This window comes from Salmo salar, chromosome 21, assembly GCF_965601325.2.
Source record: "Salmo salar chromosome 21, fSalSal1, whole genome shotgun sequence".
Taxonomy (NCBI): Eukaryota; Metazoa; Chordata; class Actinopteri; order Salmoniformes; family Salmonidae; genus Salmo; species Salmo salar.
The window spans coordinates 46887184-46914076 of NC_138311.1; the positions used below are offsets into that span (position 1 = coordinate 46887184).

The 26893-nt window shown below is 41.9% G+C and overlaps 1 protein-coding gene across 2 annotated transcripts in view; it reads right to left on the reverse strand.

The window, feature by feature from the left end:
• Positions 1 to 82: 82 nt before the first annotated feature.
• Positions 83 to 26893, reverse strand: part of LOC106582411 (methyl-CpG-binding domain protein 5) — a 51565-nt gene continuing 24754 nt past the window's right edge. The window contains exons 3-10 of one of the 2 annotated variants that reach the window (XM_014165504.3): positions 16384 to 16486; positions 16002 to 16182; positions 13030 to 15174; positions 7595 to 7830; positions 6428 to 7459; positions 5352 to 5428; positions 3030 to 3105; positions 83 to 2860 (exon numbers count right to left, since the gene is read on the reverse strand). In XM_014165504.3, the coding sequence (XP_014020979.2) occupies positions 2798 to 2860; positions 3030 to 3105; positions 5352 to 5428; positions 6428 to 7459; positions 7595 to 7830; positions 13030 to 15174; positions 16002 to 16182; positions 16384 to 16486 (3913 nt within the window). In that variant the 3' untranslated portion in view covers positions 83 to 2797. Of the gene's footprint in view, positions 2861 to 3029; positions 3106 to 5351; positions 5429 to 6427; positions 7460 to 7594; positions 7831 to 13029; positions 15175 to 16001; positions 16183 to 16383; positions 16487 to 26893 lie in introns of those variants that run through there. The other variant, XR_006761225.2, reaches the window with a different exon arrangement.

Consider the following 26893-nt stretch of genomic DNA (forward strand, 5'->3'; position numbering starts at 1 on the left):
GGCAATGTAAAACACAGATGTGTTCGGATTTGAAGTGAATTAGGGTAGGACTGGAAGAGACTATAAAAATCACAAACCACAATTGATAGAATACATCATTTTATTGCAAAATTAATGCAATACTATGTCAAATTTGTACATCCCTTTGGAACAAACACAATGGAAAGATTTTGAACGAAGCATAATAGCCACCTTCCACTGCCTGTAATTTCAGGCACACTTTTTAAAATGTGAAACATTTCTGCTGGAGAAGCAGAAAGGGGAGATGCTACAGCTGTTATGTATGCAGAAAGATATTAAAAACTATAAGAACCTCAAGTACAAAATATACTTCAATATTGGTGCCACATTATGTGACTGTTAAAATGCCAAATGACTTAAAATAAAAATACTTTACAAAAAATAAAAATATTTTCACACCATAAAACCAATGTGGGCCACTCAGCTTGTACCATACTGTACCGTATGTCCTGAAATAAAGATCACAAAATGACATGGAAAAAACATTCAATAAAAAGCTAATTCAAACAATTTTTTTTTTTTTTATAAGATGGCAAAACATTTATTCCATATAAACACAATCACTCAAGATCATTGCAGTAGACAAAGTTGAAAATGGACCTAAATAATTTTTATGCAATGTAACTCATAATACCTTAATGATAAATAGGCCTAGTATTAGGCCAAGTATTTTGAAATGGAATACAACATTTAACATGATTTACTTAGTCCATGAACTAGTGGTGAGCTCTTCATATTTTAGGAGTAAGAGTGCTAAATTAAATAATTATAAACAAGATAGATATAATGTTGATGACACTCGTATTAACACTTGGTCACCTAGCAATTACATTTTAGGATGCCCTGTTGTTCTGTTAGAATTGAATACAGATGACTTGATATTGTATTTTAAATACAACATTTTTGGACAAACTTATCAAGAACATTTCAGTTATACAATTTCAGATTTACCCAAGACTGATCAAATCAGAAGGTTCCCCTCCTGAGTCAGGGTATAAAGTACAGAAAATTAAGTTCACTCATTTAATATAAACATTTAAAAATGTCTTCAGGCCGTGGGTATATACTCAGTTGACACAAGTAAGAAAAAAAACACTATATGCACATACAAGCATCCAAAGACATTACACTTCATAAATAAACACAAATATATAAATTCATATTTAAAAACCACTGACAATGTTTATCCATATATAGGCTGTTAATTTGTTAAGAGAAAAATATAATACTATAAAGGCTTTTCAGAGTGTACAACTCTTAGTATTATTGCTAAGTAACCATTTTAATGCAATGTAACAAACTTACAAATAAATATGTGATTCATAAATAAATAATAAAGTACAAAAGCAACACAATGAAAATCAACTAAATTAAGGCCACCTATTCAATAGAGTATTAAAAAGGTAAATAATATAAACTAAGTCCCAACCTGTGATGGGGCATAGCTTTGGCAGCAGGGGTTATAGCATTGGATATAAGGCTCAAATCAAAGTTCACTCTCATACTTTCTTGGGTCGTTTAAACTTGCTTTTCAGAGCAAAGGAAACCAATGCGTATAATACTGATCTCTTCTGAACTGTAAATGTGCAGTTCATCCAATAAGGCATTTTGACACTTGAAAATGACACATTCAAGGGAAAGATAAACAAGAAAAAAAAACAGAGCAATGCTCAAATTACATGATTTGCACCATTTAAATATTAACTTAATTGTAAATTAAACACTAGTGACAGAACCATATATTATAACTGTTAATATTGAATACTTAAGTTTCAGAATGCATGTATACCACAAATGTGTTTATACTTTACAATAACTTACCCCTTTTTTAAATGAACACAAAACACTCACAATTAAAGTCATTTGGCAGATAACACAGAAAATCTGTATCAAAAATATTCAGAGAAAATACATTTTACTTTGGGAGTAAATATAATTTAACTTAGAAGCATTTTTCAGACTCCTTCCTTTGATGGCTTTTTCTTTTCTTGGATAAAAACATAAGAGAAAGTATTTGCATGTCTCTCTCTCTATGTTCAGATAAACCCACAGTATCTATCTTCAAATCTTCCAGTTTACTTTTCTTGGGACTCTGTATGCCTTTCCAGCAGGAGAAGAACATCCTTACTGAAAATAGTGTCTGTTGAAGTTCAAATGTTCCTAATCCTTCTGCGGTTTGATGCTTAAACAGCATGTTTCAATAGATCTGTAGAAAAATGCCTCTATGCTGCTTTTCTTTCAAAAAAAGAAATCTCTGGCCGCACTGTTTTGTGCAAAATAAAAACATAGGAGATCGACATGTACATTAGAAAATGAGCATTGGATCGACTCATCTATGATAATACTGAACAATATATACAATTAAATCACTGAATATAATGTACTGTTTTCCTTTGTCTATTGTACATCTAAAATGCATCAGAAATATTTGTACCAACAATTTCCTCATATGGAAAAGAATGAGATTCTATATAAGGACAAGCTAGCAGTGGATATATCATAGCGATTATTTTGCAGCTAGGTTCCTCCATCCTTTTTTGTACTTCTTTCACTGTCAGTGTCTTGGTGGTGGTCAAGGTGGAAGGGGTGTTGACTAATTGTAGCACCAATCCAGTTGGACTAAGTACCAAGCTGATTTAACAGAGTGGACAATGGTCGCGTCTAATGCACACACAGCTAACTAGCTAGCGGTTCCACATCGGCTACAATGAAACCCATTGGCTAGGTGGACCGCTACTCAGAAGGCCACTGAAGTAACGGATCCACACATTCACTGTCATCTGGAGATCTTCCTCCTCTTGGGTTTAGGGGTCTTGACTTGTCTGTCTCTCTGTGACATCTGGTGCGCCAAAGAAATTGGGAAATAAAAATGGAACACCATCTTTAAAGACTGTAGACTCACACACATTTGGGCACCCAAAGGTCATGTCTAGAGAGGTGTGTATATACAGTACACACAACCAAATACTATGAATCTACCCATCATGTTTAGACGTCAGAGTACTCACATTGCCTGTCATCTTATCCAGCTCGCTCATAGCCTCCTGTATAGCAGCTTCTAGGTGGTTATTCCGTTTTCCCCCACTGTAAGAAAGATAACATTTGTATTACTGTATCCTTATCTGAAAAAAAACTACAGGAACAGATTTTATATATATTTACATTTTTTATTTAACTAGGCAAATTCTTATTTACAATGACAGCCTAGGAACAGTGGGTTAACTGCCTTGTTCAGGGGCAGAACAACAGATTTTTACCTTGTCAGCTCGGGGATTTTGGTTACTGGCCCAACGCTCTAACCACTAGGCTACCTGCTGCCCCCTGGTTCTACTTCTATCCATCTATATCCAGTCAAAAGTTTGGACACACCAAAACATTCAAGAGTTTCTTTATTTGTACTATTTTCTACATCAAAACTATGAAATAACATATGAAATCTTGCAGTAATCAAAAGTGTTAAACATATCAAAATATATTTTATATTTGAGATTCTTCAAAGTAGCCACCTTTGCCTTGATGACAGCTTTGCATTCTTTCAACCAGCTTCACGAGGTAGTCACCTGAAATGCTTTCCCAACAGTCTTAAAGGAGTTCCCAAATATGCTGAGCACTTGTTGGCTGCTTTTCCTTCACTCTGCTGTCAAACTCATCCCAAATCATCTCAATTGGGTTGAGGTCAGGTGATTGTGGAGGCCAGGTCATCTGATGCAGCACTCCATCACTCTCCTTCTTGGTCAAATAGCCCTTACACAGCCTGGAGGGGTATTTTGGGTCATTGTCCTGTTGAAAAACAAATGATAGTGGGACTAAGCGCAAACCAGATGGGATGGTGTATCGCTGCAGAATGTTGTGGTAGACATGCTGGTTAAGTGTGCCTTGAATTGTAAATATATCACAGATAGTGTCACCAGCAAAGCACCCCCACACCTTCTCCTTCATGCTTCACAGTGGGAACCACATGCGGAGATCATCCGTTCACCTACTCTCACAAAGACACAGTGGTTGGAAACAAAAATAAAAATATGGACTCATCAGACCAAAGGACAGATTTCCACCGGTCTAATGTCCATTGCTTGTGTTTCTTGTCCCAAGCAAGTCTCTTCTTATTGGTTTTCTTTTGTAGTGGTTTCTTTGCAGCAATTCAACCACGAAGGCCTGATTCACGCAGTCTCCTCTGAACAGTTGATGTTGAGATGTGTGTTACGTGAACTCTGTGGTGCAGTTAATTGCAGATTTCTGAGGCTGTTAATTAATGAACTTATCCTCTGCAGCAGAGGTAACTCTGGGTCTTCCTTTCCTGTGGCGGTCCTCATGAGATCCAGGTTCATCATAGCGCTTTATGGTTTTTGCGACTGCACTTGAAGAAACATTCAAAGTTCTTCAAATTTCCGGATTGACTGACCTTTATGTCTTGACAGTCCATCATTACTTTGTTTCTCTTTGCTTATTTGAGCTGTTCTTGCCATAATATGGACTTGATCTTTTACCAAATAGGGATATCTTCTGTATACCCCCCTACCTTGTCACAACATAACTGATTGGCTCAAACGCATTAAGGAGGAAAGAAATTCCACAAATTAACTTAAGGCACACCTGTTAATTGAAATGCATTTCAGGTGACTACGTCATGAAGCTGGTTGAGAGAATGCCAAGAGTATGCAAAGCTGTCATCAAGGCAAAGGGTGGCTACTTTGAAGAATCTCAAATATAAAATATATTTTGATTTGTTTAACACTTTTTTCATTACTACATGATTCCATATGTGCTATTTCATAGTTGGGATGTCTTCACTATTATTCTACAATGTAGAAAATAGTAAAAATAAAGAAAAACCCTTGAATGAGTAGGTCTGTCAACTTTGGACTGGTACTGTATATGTTTTTTTATTAAATATACTCCAGTCTGAACTTAAATGACTAAAACCAGGTAGAAAGTGTGTAGAAGTAAGAATAAATATATATATATTTTTTTATATATACATCTACCCTCTGGACAATTTGTCTTAAATCACAGTATTTTCAATATTTATTAGCAGCGCTATTTAGCGGATTTGGTTGATTTTGTGGTCTCAAACCAGTGAGCTTAACATTCTTCATCAAGAATATGGGAAATTGCAATTATTGATAATGAAAAGGTGGGACTGTTGTTCTCGTTATGTAAATTGGTGCATTTACTATCAACATTGCATTAAACCTAGATTTCCAGATTTTTGGCATTTTGGCTAAACAAATAATAGCAATGTGAATATTGGAGCGAGACAGACAACCTGGTTCAATTTGCGTCCAGAGACAAAACCAGTTGAGAACCACTGATTAGGGTAAGTAACTTACTTTCTAGTTATTTTGTTTGCTTTGTGTAGTGTCTCCAGATCCTCTGTTAGTGTCCTCTGGAAATTGTCTGACTCTACCTGTGGGCAAGTAGAAAAAAACATTACCAAAACACCGACCGGGGGAATAAACCCAAAACTTTACCAAAGGATCATCTGCATTGAGAGTGTTAAGACAGCCAAGTGAAACCAAAAGAACATTACCCTGTTCTCAGGACAGGAGTTCTGAATGAGTTTGCAGAATGACTCATGTCAAAGCAATGACTTCATTTAACACTCAATAATCACAACAATTCAACTTCAATAAAGCCTTATTGTCTTATGACTAACTGGCAAGCTTCTTTAATTAAACACACGACAGAGAATTTAACAGTTTTCTAATTAAAAGAGGCAGCATTTTCTCCTACCCTTCCAAACTGCTTTCAATTTCTGATTTACTCAACACAAGGGGTCAGATTTATTCAAATAGTTGTCCACACATAGGCCTATAAAAAGGATGGGTGTGGCAAATTCATCCACCACTGCATATTATCTGTACGGTCAAACTAGGCAAGAAACCAAACTGAAATAACGCCTAGTCCAAATGTTAGCCTAAATTAACGTGTCACAAAAAATATAAAAGCACATTCCCCCAATCCCACATTGAAGAGCCTGGAGAGTAGTTTTGAAAATATCTAAAACAAAGCACAATAGGCTGTAAATAAATTCAAGCAATGGATGTCGACATAAGTGAAAATGGGGGCGAAACGACTAATTCTTTGGCATCACCGAGGCCGTTGGCAGTGCCACAGAGCAGAAATAGTTTTTGAATGCAGAACACCTGAGTTCTTCTCTTTCCCTGCCATGCTCCTTGTGAAGAATATAATATCCTTCAGGGACATGCCATGCCTAATATCAGCGCACTCCTCTCTTATACAAAGCATCATCAAAGGTATGGTGCACAACAGTAGTTGCAGCAAAAGTGTAATGTAAAATAGTGTTGAAACTGAGGGTGGAATTGTGACGGAGACCTCCACTTCCTTATGTGGTGTAGTCATGTGACCAATCAATCACACAACATTGACAATACAATAATCTCACTTTGCCCTGTATGCTGTTCACCATCCCAAGGGAGTACATGTGCCCCTCGCTTCCCATCTTGCCTGGCCATGGAGGGAAACCTTTGCCCTGGCCCCAGAGCAGCTCTCCCGGGTAGTGGGTCTGAGTTCTTGGCCTGTGGTGGAGCTGGAGCCCCTCACTGGAGGAGGGTGAGTCCCCAGGCCTCAGGTCCTCCTCGCCGCTCAGGCTCCCGTTCAGGTGCCCATTGTAATACCTGTTGTAGCAGTGACCGTTGAGTTGGCCGTCGAGTTGGCCGTTCAGATGTCCGTTGAAGAGGCTGTAGTCCTTGGTGAAGTGGCCCTCTGGTGGGGACAGGCTGGGGTGTCTGGGTCTTCCCGAGGTGTGGCCCCTACCGTTGCCATTCATATGGGCATACAGGCCACTGGGGACTTGCAGTGGTGTTTGATCCTGGGAGCCTAAGTGGGCCTGACCTTTGGGCCTTTCTGGGTAGGTGCCGTTTCTGCTCTGGGCTAAGGAAAGCTGTTGGAGGGGCTCGTCATCACGCCACAGACCAGCCTGCTCCTTGCCCTCCGCCTCCCCGTCCCATTGTCTTCTCTGGGCTCCACGTCGAGGCGAGCGGAATCTTGTAGGAGATTCCATGGCAACGGGGGAGAAGATGTTGTTCCGTTCAGGGGTCTTCTTGCGGGGCCGGCCCACCTTGGGATGGTGTCGGTGCTCCGGCACTGGCTCCTGATATGAGCGGAGCGGGCCGGTGTGGATGACAGAGTTGACCGCATGGGAGAGGTCAACAGGCTCACAGACAACAGTAGCAGCGAAGGTACTGCTACCACCCGTTGATGTAATGACATTAGACATGCTCTTGCTGGCCGTGCCCATCGCTTCCCTGTGGAAAGGATCAATAACTTGTCCCCCACCACTGTGAAGGCCCTGGGGAGACTGGTATTCTCGATGACCCTCCTGGAGACAAGGGGCACCGGGTTGGGACATGGACATCATCCCCGGTCGACTCATCATAGCTCTGTTGGGCAGTGGAATCCTCTCAGGCAAACCCCCCTGTAACAAAAAGAGAGGGAGAAGGGCTGTTATGTTGACAGTAATCAACAATAATCATCCTTAAAATACAACACTAATCCAAATACACAGAAGAGAAAATAAGGCTCAAACAGACCAGGAACACATCAGCCTGACCTGGAATCTCTGAAGGAGGCTGTTCATGGGGTTGGAGGAAGCACCACCAGGGAGAGGGGCAACAGGATGGGAGCCCTGGCTCTGTAACCTGTGGAGCTGCTGGCTCTGTATGGAGTGACGACCCGGACCCCGAACAAGCTGTTGCTGTGTATTGGCTTGGCTGCTCCTGATGAGAGACTGGAGACTCTCCTCTTGGGCCTGCCTCAGCTCACAGCTCAGAGAACTACTGACCTCAACTGTACAGGGAGGGAGAGAGAGAGGTGTGAGAGATTACAAAGAAACACAAGAGGGGTGAGAAAGTTGGGAGAATGAGGAGTGAAGTGAGGGATTAGGTGTGTAGAGGGAGATCTGATCATGAGTGAAGTGAGGGAGAGTCTAGGGAGATCTGATCATGAGGTCAACACCGCTCCAAGCTAACTGAGGCTTTTCAAAGATAAGCAAACACTGAAGTCTTGGAACTTGGCAAACTACAGACAACAACGGGAGACCTAACAGACTGACTCTGTGACGATCACAAAAAGCAGGGGATTCTCTGAGAGGAAGTAGTGAAGGGGGATCACTTGGGAATAGCACAATCACTCCAAATAAGACAATTACCTGTGGTAATTGGAAGAGGATGTGTTGAAATACAATGAGACAGTAAAAGAGAGTAGTGTGGTCGTAAAAACAAGCACAAAATGTACTCCCATTTACTTCCCTTGATTTGTGAGGACTTGATTGAACAAATACGAAAGAAAAAGGAAACCGACAAGACAAGTGAGAAAAGAAAACAATGTTGTTGAGATGAAAACCAAAGGGGTCAACTGGGGTTCATTTGGGCTTTTCCTGACTACACACTGACTTCAGACCAAATATAGGTGTTTTAGATAAGATGGCTACTGACTCTTAAATCAATCGTGATATAAAACCTGAACGTACACTTCTAGAACTCGAGCCATATGCCTAGATGGATATCCATACATTACCTGAAAACTGTCAGCAAGGGTATGGTGTAGAACAGGAGAAGTAGTCAACAATAGCAGTCAGTGACAACATTAGGAGTCTATTGCTATTGAAATAAAAAGGTTCATTTAACAAAAACAGATGACAAACCTCAACAAAGTAGCCAGTAGCCACCATGATCCGCTAACTTTGACGGTTTCGGAGGACATTTGCTGAATCCACAGAGCTTGGACAGGAAGTGAATGTGATCATATGTGTGGAGCTCCTGTATCGAAACAGAAATGCATCCATGTTTATGGATGTGTGGCACATCTCTCACTGTAAGGGCATTGGCTTGTCCAGGTGAAAGTGCTCCCTACTCTCTGGCAGATAGCTAGTGACTAGACACTACTATGAAAGTGTATAAAATACAAGATTCCACCTACTGTAATTAGCTTACGCTAAAGGGTTCATCTGTCTAGATACATTCGACTCCTGATAATTGCACATCAAAGGAAATGCAATTTCCCTTCAAGGGGAGTGCGTCTCACTTGTCCCAATTCAAATTCTTAATGTTCTCGTGCCACCGCCTGCTATCGGCATTAACAACAATCCCAAGCCGTTGCATACATCAGGAGTGGACTGTACGTCATTTAAATCAGACTAGGGCTAAGAGAATGTATCTAGACTAAATGCCATTACTAACCTTTACTTACTACGTATCACTTCAGAATAAAATGACAGAGACAATAAGTATATGGTGGCATAGCTGGTATCCTACTCATCCACCCAACTACCTACAACCATTAAGATTAGAGCTGGGATGATAAACCAAAAACGATCCACACCGACCATACCGATCACTTATCGCAGACATTTTTGCTGATGTCATTCATTGCAATAAGTAGCCTATACTAGAGAAATGTGAAGTTTGAAATAAGTTCTCTAATATCGGTGACTGTTAAAGAGACAATTGATGGCTACAACCCTCAAACTAGTAGTAGTAGTAGTAGTTTAAAGAAGAAGAATAATAATAATAAACAGTATGGTGCACATTGTTATAAACGTATCCTTTGGTTTATCATTATGGCATCAACTCAGGCAATTTAGAACCATATGGATTTTTGTCCATATCGCCCAGCTCTAATTAAGATCAAATCCCAATCTCAGTAATTCAGATTAAATATTACATTACTTGTTTACTAGAACCGCTGTTCTCATTTTCCATGACCCTCTCGCCCATCCTTCGCTCTCTAAGTGCAGGAATGTAGGTTACTAGAGGCTAGCTCCAGGACACAGAGACATTAGCCAAGAGGACGCACACAGCGAACCAGTGACGCGTGGCTAGTGGCGCTTCTTGGGCTCTCAGTCACAAACTGTCACCCTTGGCAATGCAGAGGCCTGGCTGCAGACCACAGAGGACATAGCAAGGAAGTGCATTCCACAACACTGAGGTCTCTCCACTCACTGTCTAAAGGCTGATTACAATGACACAGATAGAAACTAGGCCTACTGTTTACAGTAGAACAACTTCTAGCATAATACTTGATCATCTAACTTGGTGAGTCGTTATTGTTGTTTGGTCTTCTATCATTTCATACAATGAGAAACACACATGATCATAATAGCCAAGATGGGAGAGTTGGGTTTCAGGTCAAAGCACTGCTGAAAAGATGACTTAGTTGAGCTGAAAATGGGTTAAAGAAATTAGAGCCAAAACAAAAAAAAGCACGAACAATAAGGCCTGATGTGAGAAATACAAGTTGAAAAACATCAGAAATGTTTTATCTGCCTGCTTGTACAAAATGTTTGCCTTTAAAGAGGTCTTGCACAGGCTTAAAATACATCACTTTTATTTGGCTATGCAGCAGAAAATGTTTTGCAGTCAGCTCAATGTTGAAAGCTTCTAAAAGAGCACAAGTGACAAAGACGCCAACAAAATGAGACTGAACTGAATGAAAAGGACAAAGAGTTATGCAAAAATAATACAAAATAGTCGTTTTTTGTGATCATTGTAATAATGTAGGCTAATGTACACTACGTTCAAAAGATTGGGGTCACTTAGAAATGTCCTTGTATTTTTCCCATTAAAATAACAACAAATTGATCAGACATACAGTGTAGACATTATTAATGTTGTAAATGACTACTGTAGCTGGAAACGGCTGATTTTTTATGGAATATCTTCATAGGTGTACAGAGGCCCATTATCAGCAACCATCAGTCCTGTGTTCCAATGGCACGTTGTGTTAGCTAATCCAAGCTTATCATTTTAAAAGGCTCACTGATCATTAGAAAACCCTTTTTGCAATTATGTTAGCACAGCTAAAAACTGTTGTCCTGATTAAATAAGCAATACAACTGGCCTTCTTTAGACTAGTTGAGTATCTGGAGCATCAGCATTTGTGGGTTCGATAACAGGCTCAAAATGGCCAGAAACAAAGAACTTTCTTCTGAAACTCATCAGTCTATTCTTGTTCTGAGAAATGAAGGCTATTCCATGCGAGAAATTCCCAAGAACCTGAAGATCTCATACAACGATGTGTAATACTCCCTTCACAGAACAGCGCAAACAGGCTCTAACCAGAATAGAAAAAGGAGTGGGAGGCCCCGGTGCACAACTGAGCAAGAGGACAAGTACATTAGAGTGTCTAGTTTGAGAAACAGACGCCTCACAAGTCTTCAACTGGCAGCTTCATTAACCTCTTGGGGCTAGGTGGGACGCTAGCGTGCCACCCGTGGTGCACTCCATCAACAGCAGGTGCATTTCAAGAGCGGCAAATTTGAATCCAAATAAATGTCAAAATTCAAATTTTTCAAAAATACAACTATGTTACACCATTTGAAAGATAAACATCTCCTTAATCTAACCACGTTTTACGATTTCAAAAAGGTTTTATGGCGAAAGCATAAATTTAGAGTATGTTAGGACAGTACATTTACAAGAGTTGTGTGTAATGTTTTGTCAAGTCAAAGACAGGGTCACCAAAACCATAAAACCAGCTAAAATGATGCACTAACCTTTTACAATCTCCATCAGATGACACTCCTAGGACATTATGTTAGACAATGCATGCATTTTTAGTTCTATCAAGTTCATATTTATATCCAAAAACAGCGTTTTACTATGGCATTGATGTTGAGGAAATCGTTTCCCTCCAATAACCGGCAGTCAAGTCAGCGTAACAAATTAAATAATTAAAATTAGAAAACATTGGTAAAATATTATATTGTCATTTAAAGAATTATAGATTTACATCTCTTGAACGCAATCAACTTGCCAGATTTAAAAATAACCTTACTGGGAAATCACACTTTGCAATAATCTGAGCACTGCGCCCAGAAAAATACGCGTTGCGATACAGACTAGACGTCATGTTGGGGAGATCTAAAATCGAAAATACTATGTAAATAATTACCTTTGATTCTCTTCATCAGATGTCACTTCCAGGTATCACAGGTCCATAACGAATGTAGTTTTGTTCAAAAAAGCTCATCATTTATGTCCAAAAATCTCCGTCTCGTTAGCACATGATGTAAGCCTGCCGGACTTCTCGTCATGAACGAGGGGAAAAAATATATTTCCGTTCGTTCAAACATGTCAAACGTTGTATAGCATAAATCATTAGGGCCTTTTTTAACCAGAACATGAATAATATTCAAGGTGGACGAATGCATACTCTTTTATAACGTATTGGAACGAGGGTACCCAACATGAACTCGCGCGCAAGGTGTCTAATGGGCCATCATCGTTCCATGGCTCTTGTTCGGTCAGATCTCCCTCCAGAAGACTCAAAACACTTTGTAAAGGCTGGTGACATCTAGTGGAAGCAATAGGAAGTGCCAAAATATTCCTAAACCCCTGTGTTTTTCAATGGGATAGGTTTAAAGTCAATACAACACATCAGGTATCCACTTCCTGTCAGAAAATGTCTCAGGGTTTTGCCTGCCAAATGAGTTCTGTTATACTCACAGACACCATTCAAACAGTTTTGGAAACTTTAGAGTGTTTTCTATCCATATATAATAAGTATATGCATATTCTAGTTACTGGGTAGGATTAGTAACCAGATTAAATCGGGTACATTTTTTTTATCCAGACGTGCAAATGCTGCCCCCTAGACCCAACAGGTTAAATAGTACCCGCAAAACACCAATCTGCCGTTTCCAGCTACAATAGTCATTTACAACATTAAGAATGTCTACACTGTATTTCTGATCAATTTGATGTTATTTTAATGGACAACAAATGTGCTTTTCTTTCAAAAACAAGGACATTTCTAAGTGACCCCAAACTGTTGAACAGTAGTGTATATCCAATTATTTGCAATACTAGAACAAAAACTATACCAGTTCTCCATAAGGTTGCACAATAAATTACTGTCCTTCGCTTAACCACAAAAACGTGTAGGTAGAGACTATTGACTTAAAACATCATGATATAAATCTATGATTTTGCTACACACTTAGCATAAGAGGACAAAAGTCAACAAAATCAAGAAACAGCTGCTTACCTGACTTAGAGAGGGCTTGGACACTGCCATTGGACATCATGGGAGGCAATCCTGCCCTGCCTCTGAAGTGGGGGTTGCCTTGCACCTGGGATGGTTTCTGATAACGTCCAAACTGCTGCTGCGAGTTTGGGTTGTCCTGCATTGACCCCATGGCTGCATGTTGTCTACCACCGTAACCCAGCACACCAACGTTCCCAGCTGAGGCGGGATCCTGCATTACGTTCATTGGCCCGTTAAACTGCTCCATGTTTAGATCTTGGCCTGAAATCTGACCTTCGTTGTTCATGTTCTGGAAGAAAGGGACCAACGCTCTGCCCTGGAGCTGAGGCCCCCGCAAGCTCTGCTGCAAAGCTGACATATGAGGCAAAGCTTCCTCCAAGAAGGGAGATTTGCTGGATCGGGCTGGGCTGGGGCCCACGTGGCTTGGCCCATTATGGGCACTCTGGTGGCTCATGGACTGGAGTAGCTGGGCCATGGATGTGTTTGGGGGCAGGCTACCCTGCTGAAACATTCTCCTCAAAGGCTCTGGAAAGCTAGCCGAACTTGATCCTGAGCCACCCATTGGATGCTTGAGCACGTCGAAAGCCCTGTCATTGTTGACGCCACCACCGCTGACATCATTGGACAGTTTCCGCTTGCGATTCGCCTCTCTCTGCTGAGCCATACCCATGAGTTTGTCTCTTAATGCTGCTCTTCCGGTTTGAACCTCACTCGCCAACGGCCCAGGATTAGGTAGATATCGCTGGTTTAAAGTGCTGTGTCCATCTAGGTTCCCACCTCTGCCTCCACCAACCAGCCCTGGGTGTCCCAAGCCACTGTGAGCCTCTGCGCCTGCAGCCGCTGCGCTGTCGGGATGTTTGTTTTGATTCACTAGCTGTGCTTTGGCTGCGGCTGACAGAAGACTGCTGGCTGGGAAGGAAGCAGGATTCTGCTGATCTAGCATCTTGTTAAGGGGCATTCCTACTGAGTGATTCCTTTGAAGGACACTATCAGAACCAGGAGCTGGAGGGCACATGGAATTGGAAAGCCTGCTTAGACTACTGTTCATCCCCCCTGGCAGGTAGTTGGGGTTATCGTTCAAGTGATGGAGTTTGTCCATCTTATATGAACTTGGCGGCATTGCAGGTCGAGGGGACCCCAAAGAGGCCCGAGGGGACCTGGGAAGTGGCTTTGAACCCCCACAAGGAACCTGGAGCCCCGTGGGGTGAGCGAAGCTCCCATGTTCAGAAGATCCGGAGGAGCAACGTGAACGGTGGGGTGACTCCTCCACCCTGGCAAGGACAGGCCCAGCCATATGTACCGGGGACACAATAGGCGAGGACGAGACAGATGAAGGGGTAGGGTGGTGCTGGACCCTCTGGCCATGCCCAACATGTCCAGACTTCCCAGTTGGTAAAGGCAGGTTGCTGGGCAAAGGGACACTGGTAGGGGGGATGTTTACATTCATTGGTGGTACCTGAGAATGGGCACTGTGTTGGAGGCCAGATACATTTGACACTAAGGGACCCTGGCTTGGAGCCTTGCTTGGAATGGGGTCCAGGATACCAAGAGGGTCCATCTCAGAGGAGGGAGGGAGCTGAGACAGGGACAAGTGCGACTGTGGGTGTGGATGGCATGCAGGCTGGAGCTTATGTTGAAAGTTGTTGTGGGGGAAGCTGTAGAAGGGCTTCTGCATATTGGGGCTTTTGGCATTGACGGGTACATTAGTCCTTCCTGCTATGGCACACGAGGGCTGGGTGGCCGAAGGCGAGCCGTGGAACAGAACACTAGGTGGTGAGAGAGGTGTAAAACGATCACCGTTCATAAGGGCAGAGCCTGGGCTGCAAGCTCCATGAAAACCAAGCATGTTGGGCTCAGGACTCCCCAGAAGTTCAGTCCTTGGGGAGGGAGTCCCATCACCATAATGCTGCGAGCCACATGAGGTGGAGGAGGAGGGGCTGAGCAGGACACTGTGGCGGATACGATATGGTGACCGTTGTTGGCTACAGCGATCACTTCCCCCCAGTCTTGTCCTGCTGTAACCAGAGTACGGATCTCGCTGAGGAGAACCCAGTTCATGGTTATAGTACCGTAGACCAGGTATTGTCATCTTGTTGGGTGGACCATCGTACATATTGTTCTTTATTGCTGGATGACTCACCGTACCTGCAAAGCAGAGTAATATTGTTCATATTAGTAATCTCAGTTAGTAGTCATCCTAGTTTTGTCAAGTTGATATTACAGATCAAAATTGACATGATTCTGAGTGACACAATCAGCATTTTCCATTCTAAACTTACAAATATACAAACAGTGCTTAATTGACAACAGACACCTTATATTTACAGCAAACAGTTAGAAAACAGCAGATAAGCAGACTGAATGTTATGGAAATATAATCTAGCTGATATGTGTATGCATGTTCAGACAGTGTCACATTTTTGCTTGTCTTTTATAACACAATGCTGACAGGGCACAATGCAGCACAGCAGCTGTAAAAATGCTGCATGGAACAGAGCATTTCTGACAGAGCTGATCTCAATCTGTCATAAAGATATTGTCTTTCATTTTAATTTCTCCATGGCATATTGAAAAACTGAACAAAACTTGCTGAGAATGCACAGATGCTCACGTCATCATATCTAGTGACACCCATTGGAGGGTAAAAGCAATTGAATGGCAATCAAATGCTGTAAGATCTCAAAGCACTGGTGAGTATAGGCCTATTTCTAAACATGATCAGATATGAGATATTGAACTTCATTATCAACCAATAAGCTATATGAATGGTTGGATTGTTGTAAGTAAATAATAAAAATAACAACCATTTAGCAGATGCTTTTAACCAAAGTGACTTAGTCATGTATGCATACATTTCACGTATTTCTGGCCCCGGGAATCGAACCCACTATCGTGGCGTTGCAAGAGTCATGCTTTACCAACTGAGCTACAGAGGACCAGGAGGCAAGCGTGCCTCTCAAACCTCCACATACCAGTGCTACTACCATGACTAGCCAGAGCCAGTGAGGGGTGCAGTGACTCCATGTTCCTGTGCAGAGTTGCCGTGGCAATGATCTTCCTCTTGTGGATACACAGCTTGGTGACATCGGCGTCAGCTCGTGCATCCTCAGCCATCCTATGCTTGACAGCCGCCCCGGGGTCAAAGCTGAATATCTGAAGGGGGGGGTGAAAGATGTTAGCGTGTGTAAGTGGCTACTCCTATAACGTACGTGTCACCTCTCTCCTCCAACCCTGGCAACAGTTAGAAGTGTGTTAGTGTTCAGTAGCATGTGCAGTGTTTTCCCTTGAACTTTATGACCCAGCTACCAGGAGTGGCCCCATCACACACCCACAAACAACTCCTGGCTGGCTCACCTTGTGGATGGTGAGAGGACACTCCAGGCCACACTTGCAGGTCCCATCAGTCAGCAGGTAACTCTTCACCTGCTCCAGACAGGCTAGCACAGAGCCACTGGGACTGGAAAGTGGAAGAGGAGAAATTCTGTGACTGACCAACGTTAACGGCATACAGTAGCACAACCATACAGTAGCTACATAAAGACTGTCTGCATCAGAAATGGCCCCCTATTCCCTAAAGTGGTTCTGGTCAAAAGTAGTGCACTATACAGGGAATAGGGTACCATACGGGACAACCATACACATTCAATTATATCAAAATGGCCTGAATAAAGTAAATCAGTCACAGCAAAAAAAAGCAAAGCTCACAAAACATGGGAGGGCCACATTACCATGACAACGGCTCACCTCACAATGACAACGAGTGTCATCAGCTTAAAAGGCTTGTTTCCGGAGAGAAAAAAAAATCATTTACAAGCGTCACACCAAAAAAAAGATCTTAATGAAAGTAAGGGAGTGAAAAGCGGCTGACGCGTGGAGAATTATGGTGCCATAAAACACAGATCCCGACAGCGTTTCACAGTTTTTCAGAGGACACAATTTTCTCTGTATAATACAGTCACTGTTCTCAAACATGCTTCCCCTCAAGGCCATGTAGCACAGATCTACCCACCAGAAAGGGAATATACTTCATATGAAGAGGGAGGGTGGCAATATTGGACTCTGGAAGATGTTATGCTTGACTGGCCCTGGTATTGAAACGCTTCCCTTCACTACAGCTCATGGACAGACAATATTGATATAATAACCGTCATGTCAAAGAAAATTTGGAGTCACGCAATGTGGTGTATAGCCCTCCCCACGTCGACTCGGGAAACCACACAGTTTATTAGACTACAGAAAAAATAAGTTATTAACTTCACTGGGTGGTGAAAGTGCATGGTGATGAGCTTGATGTTGCTTTCCAATAAATATTGAGGGTCTTATTCTGGTGACATGATCATCGATGCTTGGCTGTCATTTGACAAATAAAAATATTATCGCTCTTATCCGTCATCGCATCATGTAGACTAGTCTACCCACACAGCCTACCTGCACTGTATCAAGGTGTTGGCTAGAGTGTAGGTGCCCAGACCAGAGCAGGCAGATACAATTAGAGTTGCAAAGGGTCCGAAACTTCCCTGTAAATTTACGGAATTTTTCCATGGGAAGTTAAGCCCAGGAATTTGGGGAATTTTGCTTAAATTCATCAAAAAAAGTTAGCTTATAACAGTGAACCTTTTTTGTGGGACACACATAAGGCAATTCTAGGTCTTGTAGCATATTTTGGTTAAACTATTCCCAATTCAATGGAATTGCAACCCTCTGCACGCACAGTGCATTCTTCCATCACATGTGCAGCTGATTCTCAAGATCTTGCACACTAATGAGATGCTATTGAGCCCACACTACTACACTGTCTGGGCCAAGGACGAAATGCTGTCTGGTAAGTTTTGATTACAATACTGGGTGGGGTGAATATATTTTATGGTAAGTTTTGATTACAATACTGGGTGGGGTGAATACATTTTATATGACCAACATGTTTTTTTGTTAACTAGTAAATAGTAGCCTACAGCAAAGTGTGTTTAAATCATTTCTAACTTGTTAAGAATTTCTGGTAGTTAGTTTTTGCTACCATGTGGGTTTCAGCTTGCTTGAGCCTGCTAACTGAGGAGTGTTAATTCACCAGTTTCCATAGATGTTTCATTTTAAAACATTTATCTTACAAAGGAGTTATCTGCTTAATTATTTATCTGTACATGGAATTGTATTTGGGTTTTTTGAAACTCATTTTTTCCTAATCTTTACAGAAAAAACACCATCTGATATGGAGACATTTCACTGCAGCTAATGTAGAAGGAAAAGCTGTGTACATTTGCAAATACTGTGCCAAATCATATGTGAAGAATGCAACAAAGATGCAGAATCATCTGGCCAAGTGCATAAAGTTCCCTCAGCGCTCACAACAAGCAACCTCTGATAAAAGTCCCTCTACTTTTAATCAAGGTGAAAATAATGAATCAGAGACCTTATCGATAGCAACAGCTCATGGTCCTCCTGGAATCAGAAGTTTATTTGACTCAATGGAGGAACGTAGTCAGAGAAATGCTGATGAATGTCTTGCTCGAGCTGTGTATGCAACTGGTTCACCTCTGATGCTCACAGGGAATGTGTATTGGAAGAGATTTCTGAATGTTCTCCGCCCAGCATACACCCCTCCAACCAGACATGCTTTATCTACTCATTTGCTGAATGCAGAGTTCAACAGAGTTCAAGTGAAGGTCAAGCAAATCATAGAGAAAGCAGACTATTGCAATCGTCTCTGATGGGTAGTCGAATGTTCATGGGAAAAGAATAATTAACTACATCTCCACCCCTCAACCTGTATTCTACAAGAGCACAGACAAGGAACAACAGGCACACCGGTCTCTACATTGCAAATGAGCTGAAGGCATCCATCAATGACCTTGGACCACTGAAGGTATTTGCACTGATGACAGACAATGCTGCGAACATGAAGGTTGCTTGGTCTAAAGCGGAGGAGTCCTACCCTCACATCACACCCATTGGCTGTGCTGGTCATGCATTGTATCTGCTCCTCAAGGACATCATGGCACTGAAAATAATGGAGAGACTCTACAAGAGAGCCAAGGAAATGGTTAGGTATGTGGGGGGTCATCAAGTTATAGCAGCAATCTACCTCACCAAGCAAAGTGAGAAGAATAAGAGCACTACATTGAAGCTGCCCAGAAACACCTGTTGGGGTGATGTTGTCATATTTGACAGTCTCCTGGAGGGGAAGGAGTCTCTCCAAGAAATGGCCATATCAGTCTGCCGATATGGACAGCCCCATCAAGATGACCCTCCTGGATGATGTATTTTGGGAGAGAGTAGTAAGCAGCCTGAAACTCCTGAAACCCATAGCAGTAGCAATTGCACGGACTGAGGGAGACAATGCCATACTGCCTGATGTAGACTCTGCTTGCAGATGTAAGTGAAGAAATCAGTACTGCCCTGCCCACTTCACTGTTGCTAAGCAGAGGAAACTGCAGTTCTGAAATACATCAAAACGCGTGAAGACTTCTGCCTGAAGCCCATACACGCCGCTGCATACGTTGGACCCCAAGTATACTGGCAAGAGCATCCTGTTTGGTGCAGGGCCTATGGTGTCATCACTATCATGTCTCGCCATCTTGGCCTGGATGAGGGCAAGGTTCTTGGCATTCTGGCGAAGTACACTTCCATGCAAGGGCTTTGGGATGGAGATGCAATATGGCAGTCGTGCCAACATATCTCATCAGCCACCTGGTGGAAGGGACTTTGTGAATCCTCAGAGCGCAACTGGTCCTTGTTTGGGAACACACACACACACACACACACACCAAAGCACGCAACAGGCTGACAAATACAAGGGTTGAAAATAGAGGTTGACCGATTAATCGGAATGGCCGATTAATTAGTGCCGATTTCAAGTTATGACAATCGGAAATCGGTATTTTTGGACGCCGCTTTTGTTTTTTTTATACCTTTATGTAACTAGGCAAGTCAGTTAAGAACACATTCTTATTTTCAATGACGGCCTAGGAACGGTGGGTTAACTGCCTTGTTCAGGGGCAGAACGACAGATTTTTACCTTGTCAGCTCGGGGATTCAATCTTGCAACCTTACGGTTAACTAGTCCAACGCTCTAACCACCTGCTTTACATTGCACTCCACGAGGAGCCTGCCTGTTACGCGAATGCAGTAAGAAGCCAAGGTAAGTTGCTAGCTAGCATTAAACTTATCTTATAAAAAACAATCATAATCACTAGTTAACTACACATGGTTGATGATATTACTAGTTTATCTAGCCTGTCCTGTGTTGCATATAATCGCTTAGGTACACGTTGCTCCAACCATTAACATCAATGCCTTTCTTAAAATCAATACACAAGTATATATTTTTTAAACCTGCATATTTAGTTAATATTGCCTGCTAACATGAATTTCTTTTAACTAGGGAAAATGTGTCACTTCTCTTGCAAACAGAGTCAGAGTAAATGCAGCAGTTTGGGCCGCCTGGCTCGTTGCGAACTATTTCTTCCTAACAAAGACAGCCGACTTCGCCAAACGGGGGCCGATTTAACAAAAGTGAATTTGCGAAAAAAGCACAATCGTTGCACGACTGTACCTAACCATAAACATCAATGGCTTTCTTAAAATCAATACACAGAAGTATATATTTTTAAACCTGCATATTTAGCTAAAAGAAATCCAGGTTAGCAGGCAATATTAACCAGGTGAAAGTGTGTCATTTTGCATTCATTGCACGCAGAGTCAGGGTATATGCAACAGGTTGGGCCGCCTGGCTCGTTGCGAACTAATTTGCCAGACTTTTACGTAATTATGACATAACATTGAAGATTGTGCGATGTAACAGGAATATTTAGACTTAGGGATGCCACCCGTTAGATAAAATACAGAACTGTTCCGTATTTCACAGAAAGGAAAAACGTTTTGTTTTCGAGATGATAGTTTCCGGATTCTACTATATTAATGACCAAAGGCTCGTATTTCTGTGTGTTATTATGTTATAATTAAGTCTATGATTTGATAGAGCAGTCTGACTGAGCGGTGGTAGGCAGCAGCAGGCTCGTAAGCATTCATTCAAACAGCACTTTCGTGCGTTTTGCCAGCAGCTCGTCGCTGTGCTTCAAGCATTGCGCTGTTTATGACTTCAAGCCTGTCAACTCCCAAGATTAGGCTGGTGTAGCCGATGTGAAATGGCTAGCTAGTTAGCGGGTGCGCGCTAATAGCGTTTCAAACGTCACTCGCTCTGAGACTTGGAGTAGTAGTTGTCATTATTTCAAATAAATAAAAATAAAAATATATATATATATATATATATATATAAAAAAAAATAATAATAAAAAAAATTATAATAATAATGTAACATTTTTTGGCCGATTAAAAATCGGTATCGGCTGTTTTGGTCCTCCAATAATCGGTGTTGAAAAATCATACATCGGCCGACCTCTAGTTGAAAAATTGGTGGCCATCTGGGAAAATTTGAGGCTTTTTGAGCCTGACAACGAGCCATCCTCAACAAGGTTGGAAAGTGACAGTGAAGATGAGGCCTCAGTCTGACGTTCAAGTGGTGGACATTGAGGAGTTCCAGGGAGAATACAAAAAACATCACATTTAAATGGCATTAACATTAATTTGCATATATTCCCGTGAATTCCCACGGAAAGTTTCCACCTCTGAATATTCCCCAAAACGTGCAACCCTAGATACAATTGCTATTTAACGCAAAAGTTGTCACGCCACTTGGTTCTGAAATCATCATCACCCACTAATTAACTTGTTTCAAAGTCATGCGCACAAGTACAGTGAAATGCCTATCTTGTTAGCTCTACACCCAACAATAGTACAGTAGTAAACAGGTAGAACAAAAATAAAACAATAAAAATGTTACATTTACATTTGAGTAATTTAGCAGACGCTCTTCTACAGAGGAACATTCAGTAGTCAGTGCATACATTTTCATACTGGTCCCCTGTGGAAATAGAACCCAAAACCCTGCCGTTGCTCAACCAACAGCTACACAGGAACATAAGCAAGCATACCATATACAGGGTCGATCAGTTCCAGTACCATATTCACAATGTGCAGGGATACTGGAGTGATAGATGTAGATGCACTATATATACAAAACCATGTGGACACCCCTTCAAATCAAATGAATTTAGAAAGCCCTTCTTACATCAGCTGATATCGCAAAGTGCTGTACAGAAACCCAGCCTAAAACCGCAAACAGCAAGCAATGCAGATGTAGAAGCAATGAGTGGATTAGGATATTTCAGCAATACCCGTTGCTGACAGGTGTATACAATCAAGCTCACAGCCATGCAATCTCCATAGACAAACACTGGCAGTAGAATGGCCTTACTGAAGAGCTCAGTGACACAACATGGCACCGTCATAGGATGCCACCTTTCCAACAAGTCAGTTCGTCAAATTTATGCTCTGCTCGAGCTGCCCCAGTCAACTGTAAGTGCTGTTACTGTGAAGTGGAAACGTCTAGGAGCAACAACGGCTCAGCCATGAAGTGGTAGGCCACACAACCTCACAAAACAAGTGCTTAAGTGCGTAGAGCGTAAATACTATCTGTCCTTGGTTGCAACACCCGCTACAGCATACAAGACATTTTAAAATGTTTACATTTTAGTCATTTAGCAGATGCTCTTATCCAGAGCGACTTACAGTAGTGAAAATATACATTTCATTTTCATTTCATGCATTTTTATTTATTTATTTTTTGTACTGGCCCCCCGTGGGAATCGAACCCACAACCCTGGCGTTGCACACACCATGCTGGCGTTGCAAACACCATGCTCTACCAACTGAGCCACAGGGAAGGCCATTTTAGATGATTCTGTGCTTCCAACTTTGTGGCAACATTTTGGAGAAGGCCCTTTCCTGTTTCAGCATGACAATGCCCCGTCCACAAAGCGAGGTCCATACAGAAAGTGTTTCTTGAGATTGGTGTGAAAGAACTTAACTGGCCTGCACAGAGCCCTGACCTCAACCCCATAGAACACCTTTGGGATGAACACTATACTGGAAACACTCAGTATGTTATTTTAACTAAAACGTAACCAATCTTTGTTAAACATAAATACCAAAATAGTTTTTTCATGGATTCTGCGACTTGGTTAGCTTTTAAAAGCTAGGACTGCTATTTCTTATCTCGGATACCCACTTAAAGTCGGCTTGAAAGAGCCACTAACTAAGCTAAGCTGCTAACGTTAGCCATCAAGCTAACGAAGTTAGTCCCAGATGAGTTTTCCAATGGAGCCCTCTCTGGAAAAGTAAATGAATGGTTCCAGCGCTGTATTCACTATGGTTTGATCAGGAAAAACTGGATCACTCAGAGTTCCATTGCAGCAAGGATTATAGGCTTGAGGTGGCTTCTTTAATCACGCAGGTAGCCAGTCAACGTAAGAAACTGGGGAAAATGCAGAGTGGAATGTTTACCTTTTCTACGCCGGTGGCTTGACGGCGTTCGCGCATGTTGGATGAATCTCCGTCTTGTTGTTTGTCATTATCCGACTGGCTGGTGTTGCCCGGAGTTCGTTCGCCAGGGGAGCCATCTCTGCCTCTCCTTCCACATCTGATAGAGTCGAAGGAGCACAGCAAGAGGAGCATGGCAATCAAAGATCGTCACGTCACGAGCCGCGGAAGCCGAAAACAGCAGCCCCCCGCAAAGCAGTCTACATTCCCAAAGAGAGGTCCGGAGCGGATACAAATATTGAATAGTTTCACTACGCTGTAGCCTGATCTTCCTACACCTTCGTCGCTGGGGGTACCCGTGTCTGCAGCCGCTGTGCCTACTCCTATTCCTACGATTTCGAAGTCGATGTTGGCAACCTTTCATCCCTGCACTGGATCAAGCGGGGCGTCTCCATCTGTCTGGAGACCTGCACCATCCTGTGAAAAGTGGGAGTGGGCAGATTTCCTTGTCCTTCTCGCCAGCTGTGATTTTGGGCAGCTCCAATGTAAGAAATGTGACTGTTCCTGGTGCAAAAACAGTGTTCTATCCCAGAGCTTGAGTAAATGACATTACTAAGCTGCTCCTGAATGTACTACGCCAGGACAGCGATTCTATCGTAGTTTCGGTGGGTTTTAATGACATTATGAAGGGCAGCTCTGAACAGTTGAAACTGGATTTCAAAGAGCTGATTGACTATCTGCTAGACACTAATAAAAGACCCATCATATCTGGCCCTGTGCCCTCCCTGAATCTTGGCATTGAACACTTTAGCAGGATTCCTTCTCTTCACAACTGTGATTACTGCAGCTCAATGGGTATAACTTTAGTTGACAATTTCAATACCTTTTGGAAACAAAACAATTTATAAGGAGGATGAGATCCACCCAAATCATTCAGGTTCCTGGATCCTTTCACAGCATTATAAGGCTGCGTTGAGACAATGACTTCAATGACCCCAGCTCAGTTAATCCCTTTCCATTGTGTCGCCGAGTCATCAAAATGCTTTAGCAAATGTACATTATACCAGGGGCATAGGTAGACAACGTAAGTAACCTAATTTATGTCCCTCTAACTGCCCTGAATGCCTCTGCTGATCCTACAGCTATTGTATGCAGCAATCACGTGTCTATGAATCAGATTTATGCTGTTAGCAATGAGCCGGTGTGCCCTAGCTGAAATTCCACTGTGTGCAACTCACTCTGCACTAACATAAATAACATGAGAATATCTACTTCTGCTAAACTTCCCAGTAAAGCTAAGAAAACAAGCAAGCATCCCAGAAAAGTGCTCAAAATAGCCCACGTTAACATATGTAGGTTAACCTGTTATGGCTAAGGGGCAGTATTTTCACAGCCGGATAAAAAAACGTACCCGATTTAATCTGATTATTACTCCTGCCCAGAAACTAGAATATGCATATAATTATTAGCTTTGGATAGAAAACACTCCAAAGTTTCTAAAACTGTTTGGAATGGTGTCTGTGAGTATAACAGAACTCATTTGGCAGGCCAAAACCTGAGAAGATTCCTTACAGGAAGTGCCCTGTCTGACCATTTCTTGCCCTTCTTGATTATCTCTATCCAATACAGGGGATCTCTGCTGTTACGTGACACTTCCTACGGCTCCCATGGGCTCTCAGAAGGCGGCAAAAAGCTGAATCGTGGCTTTGCAGGCTCTGGCTGAAAAACATTAGCGCGTTTGGATAGTGGCTGGTCACAGTACTGTGAGACTCAGGCGCGTGCACGAGGGGATCCCATGCTTTTATTTTCTCTCTCTTTGTACGTATACACGCTTTCCAGGTCGGAATATTATCGCTTTTTGAGAAAAATGGCATAAAAATTGATTTTAAACAGCGGTTGACATGCTTCGAAGTACAGTAATGGAATATTTAGAAATTTTTTGTCACGAAATGCGTCGTGCTCGTGACCCTTATTTACACTTCGGATAGTGTCTTGAACGCACGAACAAAACGCCGCTATTTGGATATAACAATGGATTATTTTGAACCAAACCAACATTTGTTATTGAAGTAGCAGTCCTGGGAGTGCATTCTGACGAAGAACACCAAAGGTAATCAAACTTTTCTAATAGTAAATCGGAGTTTGGTCAGGGCTAAACTTGGTGGGTGTCTAAATAGCTAGCCGTGATGGCTGGGCTATCTACTCAGAATATTGCAAAATGTGCTTTCACCGAAAAGCTATTTTAAAATCGGACACCTCGATTGCACAAAGGAGTTCTGTATCTATAATTCTTAAAATAATTATGTTTTTTTGGGAACGTTTATCGTGAGTAATTTAGTAAATTCACCGGAGGTTTGCGGGGGGTATGCTAGTTCTGAACGTCACATGCTAATGTAAAAAGCTGGTTTTTGATATAAATATGAACTTGATTGAACAAAACATGCATGTATTGTATAACATAATGTCCTAGGTGTGTCATCTGATGAAGATCATCAAAGGTTAGTGCTGCATTTAGCTGTGGTTTTGTTTTTTGTGACATTATATGCTAGCTTGAAAAATGGGTGTCTGATTATTTCTGGCTGGGTACTCTGCTGACATAATCTAATGTTTTGCTTTCGCTGTAAAGCCTTTTTGAAATCGGACAGTGTGGTTAGATAAAGGAGAGTCTTGTCTTTAAAATGCTGTAAAATAGTCATATGTTTGAAAAATTGAAGTTTTTGTATTTGAGGAATTTGTAATTCGCGCCACGCCTATCATTGGATATTGGAGCAGGTGTTCCGCTAGCGGAACGTCTAGATGTAAGAGGTTAAGAAACAAGGTACATGAAATTAATAACTTGCTAGTAATAAATGGCAATCATATTCTGACTATCTCCAGAATTCACTTAGACCAGTGGTTACTGAAATTTTTATAGTCCCGTACCCCTTCAAATATTCAACCTCCAGCTGCGTACCCCCTCTAGCACCAGGGTCAGCGCACAAATGTTTTTTTTTGCCATCATTGTAAGCCTGCCACACACACACTATACGATAAATTTATTAAACATAAGAATAAGTGTGAGTTTGTCACAACCCAGCTCATGGGAAGTGACAGAGCTCTTATAGGACCAGGGCACATACAATATAATAAATCATTTTGCTCTTTACTTAGCCATCTTACATATAAAAGCTTATTCGTTCATCAAAAATTGTGAATAACTCTCCACAGGTTAATCAGAAGAGTGTGCTTGAAAGGATGCACATAACTCTGCAATGTAGGGTTGTATTGGAGAGTCTCAGTCTTAAATCATTTTCCACACAGTCTGTGCCTGTATTTAGTTTTCATGCTAGTGAGGGCCGAGAATACACTCTCACATAGGTACGTGGTTGCAAAGGCCATCAGTGTCTTGACAGCCTGATTTGCCAAGTCAGGATACTCTGAGCGCAGCCAAATCCAGAAATCTGGCAGTGGCTTCTGATTAAATTAAATTTTCACAGAACCGCTTGTTGCA